We start from the raw sequence: 10,068 nt of genomic DNA on the forward strand, positions 1-10,068 counted from the left end.
TTATTAACACACCGAAACAGCTCTTGTTTACTTTAGTTGTTCTTTATTTGCCAGCGCTGTGATTTAGTTTGCTAAAAAGAGCGTTCTTAAATGCCGATTATTATTATTATTATTATTATTCCTACAAATGTACCATTAGGGAGACACGTTAGCGTAGAAAATTCGGTAGTAGGGAGACACGGGCTTAATAGGGAGACACCTAGGTGTCCCCCTATTTGCGCAGCCCCCCTTTAGAGACAACATTTTGCAGTCGCAATTGGGTTATATTTGTTGCTCGTGGTCTAATTAGTAAACATACCGAAATTCGTGGAAAAAGGACCAGGGAATATCGGGTTAGGGCACATTTAAATCGGAACATTTTTGTGCACAAGTCTTTGGAAAAGTCTCCCTATTACCTCATTGCCGGTAATCCTTATTATTATTATTAGTATTATTATTATCATGCATTTATCGTATAAGCAGCGCTGGGATAAGGAAACCTTTGCATCCGAGGATTTTGTTTTTGGAAAGGGCAGAACACAATTAAGCCCCTGATAAAGCATTGTGTATTTGAGCCTGATTATTAATGGAGTTTCTCCTCCATATTTATTTAAGGTTAGATCAACGCCCCTGTTCTAAAAGCTGATATACATAACACTGCATTTTGAGAGCGATCGACGAATGTTGCATTCAAGAACATGTAGTAATGCGACAACATAGCAATACCATCATAACACGTGACACTTCGATGTTACGCCCCGTCGATCTCACTAAACTGTAACAACTATAGCTGGGGCCATTGGTTGGAGCGTAACAGCGAAAATAATTATATAATACAGAACGACTGGTTATTGTAATTTTTTCTCGCCCAGGGCGTATTTATTTTGAATACTGTTGGTTTGAAAATGATAATTGACCTCAATTAAGAAACAGAATTTTGGTAGTGTTTTATGTAGACATCGTAATTTCAAACTGTCTTCATTTTTACAAAAGCTCAGATTATTAATCGTCATCATGGAGTTTATCAAGTTTGTGATTGCTGTAAATGAAGATTCAATCTTTAAAAAAATCCTTGAAATCATTGGTTATTAATTGAACGTAGGCTATTTTACATTCCTTTAAGTTTTTCCTCCTCTTTCTTAAACTGACTTTGACTGATATAGCTATGAAGCAAATTAAAGGGACTCTTGCAAAATAATTGATCAGTGCACATGAATTTATTCAAAAACGCCTTTTTTTTTTTAGTAGGGGGGTTCTGATTTGTTTTCTTTCTTCGTCCTCTACTTCTTCTTGTTCCATCCCAAAAATCCCATGTACTTTGTACACGATGTTTGTACCAGTCGCTTTGGGCATTGGCGCATCAGTGGCGCACCCAGAAAGTGGATTGGGGGGGGGGGGACTCACCATTTTTTTTGTAATTTTTTTTAAAGTTTGAATTTCTAATTTTTAACAAATGTTGCCAGAAAATGTTTGGCCGCTATCATTACTTCTTCTTTTTTTTTGGGGGGGGGTGACGGACTATTTTGACGTTAGTGGCGCCATGTATACCCCTTTTGTACTACTTGGAAGTTGGCTGCATTCATATCACCACGGTCAATTTTTTTGAACAACCTCTTGAGCCCCCCCCCCCCCCCCCTCTCTTTGAGTGCTCCACTGTTAGCAGACTGCTTCGACGCTGCGTGCGAAAAACTGTGATCAAGGGAGTATGCTGCCAAATCACACATTGTTAATTTAGTCGATTTGATCATTTTTTTCGTCATTATTGATTGCAATCGTACAACACCAGTTATCCTCTCATATCGTAACGCGGAAATTAATGTTCCATACAAGTGTAGTCGCGAACCACTCTTTCGGTAGTTCAGAGCAGAATTTTATTATGCCCATGCAAATACACAACAAATAAATTAAATTATTTTTTAGGCAAGCATATGCTGAATATAAGCCTCCAACGACGTTATTGATGTATTATATCAATGTGTGATGAGTATATATTATATGCAGCACAAGAAATGCGCAGACTAGTTTTTTTTAGAACAATATCAATGTAATAACTATTCCTGAGGGTAAAACTGGAAAAACAATTCATTGAAATCATTGTCTTAGTGGACAATTTGTCCCGTCATTTATAATATACCTCCCGTGATAATGCAAACAAGCCCAGAAATAGTTACATAAATGAATATATGTAACTTGAGAAACATAAACATTTTACAATAATCGACAAAATTATGTTAATGCTCAGTGGGGGACGCCAAACACAATTATCATGATGACGTCATCGCACGATAGGTATAGCTCTTAGCGTCAAGTTAACATTTGTAAAGCAAATGACATTCATTTCCCGAAATTGTGGTCAGTTCGCCCGTGGACAAATATTATTTGGACATTATTAACAAATTAATTTTGCAAAGTTTTTTAAATGCTGACATCGCCAGACGAAGAGTTAGTAAAGGGAGAATTCGAAACTAAACACCTCAATGTTTCGTGTTTAATTGCAATTAATCATTCAGTGCCTAATAAAAGAATTGTTCACACCAAGATTTTGTGATTTAGGCATTGAAACACTGTGCCGTTATCAATTTTCCAAATAGAACTTTATGGGATCACTTGGCATTCAAATACGAATATTGTCGAGTTTTGTTTGTCTGTTCTACATAAAAGATTGCAATTGTACATTGCCATTTTTCCGCCCATGCTATTAATGCAGAAAATTAATATTTCGAACAGTGTAGCAACGAACAATTATTGTTCGTTACCACAGAGCAGAATTTTATTACGCCCATGCAAAGACTAAAAAAAGCAATAAAACATGTATTTTTAGATGAACATATGTTGCATAAACTCTAAGGGCATTAAAGGCTCCGTCTAACTCCATACTAAAGTCTACTGACACTGACGCTATTTGTTAGGATCCTTGTGAGCACGTGATATGCGCTTAAGCAGTAGATCAAGTCTTCCATATGGACACCAATATTTGCCGAGGCAGCAACAAAGTTCAAACAGAGTTAAACAGCGAATACACACTTTGGGGATCAGCTAAAAACCCGGTCACCATTTTAGAATTGTTCCGGCTTTTCTTTCTCTCTTTTTTTCCGGCGATTATTGGTCGCTATTTAACCTTTCCAGTTGGCAGAGACAACGACGTCCTTGAGAAGATTGAACTTCAGGGTGGCACGGGCAGCTTCCTCAATCATTATGATGTTGTTGCCCTTCTGGTAAACCCAGCACGCGTTGTTGGTTGGATTGGCTGGGTCCAAAACTATTGGACTGCATTCAAGTTGATAAAAAAGGAGAAGCGAAAAACATGACTAGTTTCAAGCACAATGTTAAGGCTATGATTATCGAGATCATTGTGCTCAACATTGGAATGTTTCACTGTATGGAAAACGAGGCAGTTATCGCGCACTGCATCATGGGAAAAGTCGAAATCCATTTGGAGGCAATGCCAAACGGAATGGCTATTCTTTTTGATAACTTGGCAGGAAGGAATCAGCGGTTTTCTAAAGTGAATGGATATTTGAAAACTAAATGTTCTTTTCTTTAAAAGAAAAACCCAAGTCATAACTATGTAACAGTTCCCACTGATATACCCCCCCCCCCATGTCCAGAGTTGTCATCGATCACAAGTCAAATAACAAGCCAGGTCACACGCGATGAACAGTTGCAAATAAAGGACGCCATTGTCACAGTCTATTTGCCAAAGCACAGCTTGTGATTTGACTTGAGACTGGACGACGACGATCGACATCAGATTGCTTGGCATTACCTGAAAAAAAAAACACTGCGCCGTCCAAATTTGCAGGGGTTATGATGTAGGATGCACATCTGCTAAACTTACTTGATATAGCCGAGCTGGGTGATGGCCTGATTCGCCAGTGCGTAGTAAAGGTACGCCCAGTAGTGCCGCAACCCTCTCAAGTTGGTCAGTACCTGCAGCACGTCCTTCAGCCCCTGGGCCTTGCTGATGCTCTGAGGCTTACCAGCGTTCTCCCAGCGGTAGACGGTGATCAACTCCAGCGGGTAGGACTTGTGCAGCGTGTCCGGGAGGCACTCGTTAGCCCAGTACTTCACCAAGCGGATCAGGGCTTTGACGTGGCCGGGTATTCGCTCCATGAACTGCAGCTGGTGTTCGGCCAGTGAGGCAGAGTAGAACTCCCGGTCGTAGCCGTTGGGCAGCTGCAGCATGGCCCTGAACATGTCGGCATGAGCTACACGGAAAAAAAGCGCACCAAAAGTTTCTTTTTAAGGTCTAGTCCAACCAAGGGTTGAATGAGGATTAGATGGAAGGTGACCGTCATTGGCCCTCAATTTTTTTTTTTTTTTAAATTCGGTTACCTGGGGCCCAAAGGGCAGCAGGTCACTCTGCGCAAGGTTTTAAGTTGCAGTAGCCATGAAAAACGTTGTGTTGCATACAGGCGCGGATCCGGGGGGGGGGTGGTGGTTTAAAAAAAAATCTGTCAAAAAACGTGTTTTTTTCATAGAAATTCCTTAAATAATAATGCGACCCAACCCTCCTGGTCTGACACCCCCCACCCAAAAAAAAATTGTACTGGTACGTATAATGTGCGCTTTTAAAAATACGGACAGAGGCAGCTTAGATATGGGTATTTGTACACCATTCCGTAATCTATTGTTAATAATCGTTGCATTTGAACAGCGCCCCCTATTGATATATGGTACCATCCCCCCGCAAAAATTCCTGGATCCGCCCCTGGCAGTTAAGTTTCTACTCTAGGATCTTACAAACCTGGGTTTTTTAAGATTGATTAAAAAACGAAATTGCGACAATTTCGGACTTTTTGGAACACATGAACAGAACGAGAATCACGATGGAATTTTCTAGAATCATTGTCACGAGAGGGCACTATACCAGCTCAGACACGTCCGTTCACAGTGGATAGGTATTTGTTCCGTTGTGAAAAGCATGGGTAATCAAAACCTGTCCACCGTGAGGGCGCTCTTTACAAGCTGTATATTGAACACTCCTGTGTTCGCAAATTATGAGATAGAGCCAGCAATTCGATAACGGCCTGTCACCTTTTGTATTTGGATATCCCACACAGTGGCGTAGCACGGTCATTTTTATTGGGGGAGGGGGTACAATTTTCGAAAAGGGCACTTGCACATCCGTGGTGAAATGTGGACAGGCTTTTTTCCTCCGGACACTTGGCCTCCGTAAAATCAAAAGGGAGGGGGGGGGGGGCTGGTACCATATGTAGATGGGGGCGCTGTTCAAAACCGAAGATTATTCACACAAAGGGTGAATAACAAAGGGAGGTAAACCCGTTGAAAAAAAAGGCATTTGAATGGAAAAAGGCAGTCTTTACAAAATATTGGGGGAGGGGGTAAATACCCCCTTACCCCCCCCCTCCCGCTGGCTACGCCTATGCCACATAATTTGAGAATGTTACTCTCGCATTTTAATATTGTCAAAATGCGTAATTACCTTGTTCACACTCACAACCATAGGACTAAGCCTTATTTAAGAAGTGTTAAAGAGGTGAGCTTATAATGTCCGTGCAATTTTTGAGTTGAACCTCGAAACGAATGGGTACTTAATTTGCGATTATTCAGGCCACAAAAAAAAAAATGCTCTCAGGGCCTTGGCCGCGGCTGGGAAGGGTCTTCTTTGATCTTTGAGTCCACCATCCCTCTGGGTGCACACCGGTAAATAGGCCTACAGGCTCGATTCCCGGAGGGAGAGGGATCGGCATCCCGCCTGTGAATCTTTTTTTTTCTCAAACGACATCCGTTTTCCATCTTCTGATTAAGCTTGCACATCTTTCAAACGCACTTCTTTACTAGAAACAAAATTGCACAGGCCTCAAAAGAAGAACATGTAATCCATTTACCTTCTCATTTCTTTTTTGGTTTGTTTATAATGTTCAAGTATGCAGTAATGAGGTGATGAAGGCTTTGAAAACGCAATCAAGGAACATTGATGACTATTACAGAAACAGAAGACATGAATGAATTCACGGGCACTGATACATTATTGTGCAAGAGTCCCTTTATTTTATCACATGGCTATATCATTCACAGTAAGTTTACGAAAGAGGAAGAATTGAATAATGAAAAAGAAATAAGAAGTAGCCTACGTTCAGTTACTATATAACGAATTATTTCAATGTCCATTTTGAAGGATTGGATCTTTCACAGAAATCGCGATTTAATAGACTGAAGACTAAAATGTTCAATAAAGAAAAGCCGATCCAAGTGGTTATTTTTTTTTAACAATGCATTGCACATGACTGTGTATTTCATTTCACTAAAGTATGTTTCCCATATTAGCAAACGAACAGTACACAATCGGAATACGTCCTAGGAGACAAAAGACACAATCGTGTTAGAACTATATGTCCGTTACGCCTCAGCTTTTGCCAAAAAAAAAAATATATAGTTTGGACCGTCTTAAATGGTCCCAGCCATAGTTGGGACAGATGGGACGATACGATAGTTTGCGCGTAACATGATATGCCTGTTTGTTGTACTGTATAAGGTTACTGTTACTATATATTGTGGAATGCAATTCTCGGATGCAAACATAATATATGTCCGTTAAGCCTCATTGCAATACCCCAAATATAGTTTGGACAGACTTAACTGGTCGGATCCATATAGTTGGGACAGATGGGACGATATGACAGTTTGGGCGTAACATCATATGCCTGCTTGTTTGTTGTACTGTATAATATAATGTTGCTGTTACTATATATTGAGGAATGCAAAAAAAATATATAAACGATCGCTCTCGATTGCTATATATCGCAGATTCTGAATACGGACAAGCCTTACGAAATCAAATTCTCGGATGTAAACCTTGCTATATCCTAGGAAGGAAATTAATGGATATTGTAGTAGTGGATTTTACCAATAATTTGCAAGTCTATGCAAAGGAAACCCCCCAAAAATGATTGGAACACGAGCCAAGTAATGTAAAAATAAGAAGAAAAAAAACATCGTATCAGAAAATAAGACAATCGGATTAAATATATCAAATCTAACCTTTAAGTTTAATCAAAATACAGCCTTGCTGTTAGATAACCACTGTCAATCTGTGGAGATAATCAAAGAAAAACAAAAATACCATGATTTCTTCAAGGAATAAAGATGCATGTCCCTTTTCAGGGCGAGTAAAAAAAAACGAAACCCAAATGACGGGACTACCGTTTTAGTGAGGTTCTGCATGTAGCACTTTCAAACTCTAGCATTTAAAAGCTCAATTCATAAGCCTTCTTTTAGTTGAAGTATCATTCAAATCACTCATGTACTTTTCAAGTTACGGAATTTCAAACACAACCACCGTTTTAAAGTTTTGTCCACGGATCACAAAAAAAGGCGCGCGTTCTTTCAGCAAAACGAAACAATTGACACACATCCCTATGTGATTTGTTTTCGTTTTGCTGGAAGAACACTTACCTTTTTGTCATCCCTGGACAGAACCTTAAACGGTGGTTGTGTTTAAAATTCCGTAACTTGAAAATTACATGAGTGATTTGCATGACTCCTGAACCAAAAGAAAGCTTAGGAATGGGGATTTACTATATAGTATCCTCGAATTTGAAATTGCTACATGCAGAACTTCACTAAGGCCAAAAAAGTCTCCGGTTTCTGGTGTGGAGCTTGCCCCAAAAGTGGTGCGGCGACGCGGTTTTGGTTTTTTTGTTGCTTTTTTTCCCTTTAAATGTCGGCTGATGACAGCAAATGGTGCCCGACTTAATTAAGTGCAAAATGTGTTGGAGCCCAGAGAGGCCACATAAAGCTTATACTCGATCGTAACCCCATCTAGAAACACGTTAAAATAGTGCAGCAGCAGGATTCCTGTCAAACCAGTGAGTTTGGCGGTTTTGAGACATCATCTCACATTAAAAAAAAACACTTTTTGATTTTGCCGACGCGCATGGCTACGGCGACGCGCGCGCATACCAGAAACCGGAGACTCTTTTTGGCCTAAAACAACGGTCCCATCATTTGGGTTTCTTTATTTTTACTCACAATGTACACTAACATTCTATTGTTATACACGAATTTAAAGCCTGTAAAGATATTGGTTTTTCGAAACAAAGCCTACTTTAGAGAAGATGAGGGAAAATTCGGTAAATCGATAGGGATTGGCTTACCATGGTTTTTATTCATTCATGTAGATTGCCAGTGTTTCAGGGGTTCTGGACTTGCATTAGACTGAGCAATATCCCTGGCTTGCACTTTGCCGGGAAACACACCAGGCTTCGGGGTTTTGGCATTCGAAACCATATTGGCAAGGTTCACCTGAATCAAGAAAGACATGTTCCAAGAATAAAAAAGGCAATAAGAACAAACAAGCCTCTTGTTTTCATTTCTTGTTTTTGAATCATTAGATTCACTTTGATTTATTTTCAGAGTTGTCTTGATTGTCTTCCGAGAAGAAGAAGGCAATAAGAACAAACCAACCTCTTGTTTTCATTTCTTGTTTTGGAATTATTAGATTCACTTTGTTTTATTTTTAGAGTTGTCTTGATTATCTTCCGATTCGAAAAAGGGTTTAAAGCATTTATAATAAAACGAAAAAAAAATCATAAAATCGATTTCATTAAAGGCAAATGCAGAGATACACGGCTGGTGCAATGGAGAATTGAATGAGCAATTTTGATGAATTGAAATTATAGAATGAATTCTAGACTGCAACAATCGATGTAGACAATTTCAAACTCTTATATGGTTTGATGATTGTCCGATATTTGATTGAAAGCAGATGATGAAAATTCAAGAGATGGGTGAAAATATCCTCTTGAATGCATTTCAAAGAAAATAGATCAACTAAAAGCGAAATACTGTCAGCACAAAAACGAAACTGAATGCGTTATTATCAGGAAACCCTTTTGATTTAGGTAGGAAAAACTGCTTGATGTGAAATGTTGTGTGTGAAAATGCCTAAAACGTCCCATGAAGTTTGCAAGAAACACAATCAACTGAAACTCTTCACTGCAACGTCCCTCTGTTCCAAACCTTGTTCTATGTAGTAGGCCTACTACGTCAAAATGTCAACCTGTATATCCCAATAATAAAATGTAGTATGTATCATTGCTAATACCACTGAACTTACCCGCCCTCTCCACCATCTCTTGAGCTTCGCCTTCGGTAAGGACTCTTTTCACAAAGAGCGCTGAAGAGATTCTGCATGACATAAAACAACATTTTTACTGGTGAATTCACGTAGTACACTTAAAGATAACAACAATACAATCTTCATATAGATATAGAAAATTGGAACATTTTGGGGATAAATTCCACAACAGCCAAAAGTGATTGTCTTCCTTAAAGACAGTGTGTAAGCAACTGGTCGTTATAAATCAAATTAGATGGCATCATAGTACATTCAGCAAGGACATTTGAGAAATACGTTGACAGTGGGTGTTCTTTTCTCTTCGATGAAAAGTAATAATTATCCAATCGAGTTACAATAATATATTTTTGTTCCAGCATGACATTATAGACCCACGGGGCTGCGCGAATGTGGCTTTAAGAATACTTGCAAATATCGTGGGACCGTCGGGATTATGACAAAACTATTGAACCAACTAACTTACCGTCTCTTGGTGCGAAACTTAAAGCACCTCCGACGACCATCAGGAGAACCAGGCACATGTAAACCTTCATTCTTGCTAATTTGAAAAACGAGGGAGAAAAAGACAGAGAGTAAGAAATTGGCAATGATATGGTTGTTTCGTCATGTTAGACGTACATCAGTTATGAAGTTTGCTTTATAGACGCCGCGGTAAAAGTAACCTACCGCGTATATCATTGTCGTTTTATAAATGTATTGTCAACGTATATCAGTGACAGCTTATCGTTAATCATGAGCAAATTTAATAACAGGACGCTTTTCTTTCTTAGCAACTGACTATCAAATCTGGCTACGTTTATCCAAAGCTTACATTTCAGATTCAAACGGACTTGAAAACCAAAGCAAAGTCAGAATCGGAAATGCACTTGCAGCTTTCAACTTGATGTCTACTGAACGAACGCGCTACAACAGCACCGAGTACACGTCTTTGTAGTAGCTTGGTTCAAGCGTCAGCGAGCAGTAATCTATTGCCAGTTTTGTTGAAA

General features: G+C 39.3%; 1 protein-coding gene across 1 annotated transcript; it reads right to left on the minus strand.

Annotated features, from left to right (window-relative positions):
- Nucleotides 1-3,092: 3,092 nt before the first annotated feature.
- On the minus strand, nucleotides 3,093-9,615 carry LOC119744284 (inactive 2'-5'-oligoadenylate synthase 1B-like). The gene is made up of 3 exons (XM_038220154.1): nucleotides 9,546-9,615; nucleotides 3,818-4,187; nucleotides 3,093-3,246 (listed from the first exon to the last, which is right to left on the minus strand). The coding sequence occupies exons 1-3, from the start codon at nucleotides 9,613-9,615 to the stop codon at nucleotides 3,093-3,095; spliced, it is 594 nt and encodes a 197-aa protein (XP_038076082.1).
- Between the last annotated feature and the right edge of the window lie 453 nt (nucleotides 9,616-10,068).

Source organism: Patiria miniata, unplaced genomic scaffold, assembly GCF_015706575.1.
Source record: "Patiria miniata isolate m_02_andy unplaced genomic scaffold, ASM1570657v1 HiC_scaffold_7, whole genome shotgun sequence".
NCBI lineage: Eukaryota > Metazoa > Echinodermata > Asteroidea > Valvatida > Asterinidae > Patiria > Patiria miniata.

Bases quoted from the DNA above. Each gene is read 5' to 3' on its own strand.
- LOC119744284 (XM_038220154.1), bottom strand. From the start codon at position 9,615: ATGAAGGTTTACATGTGCCTGGTTCTCCTGATGGTCGTCGGAGGTGCT. The intron at 4,188-9,545 runs GTAAGTTAGTTG...TTTTCCGTGTAG, and splicing joins AAGTTTCGCACCAAGAGACG to CTCATGCCGACATGTTCAGG. The intron at 3,247-3,817 runs GTAAGTTTAGCA...ACTTGAATGCAG, and splicing joins ACCCAGCTCGGCTATATCAA to TCCAATAGTTTTGGACCCAG.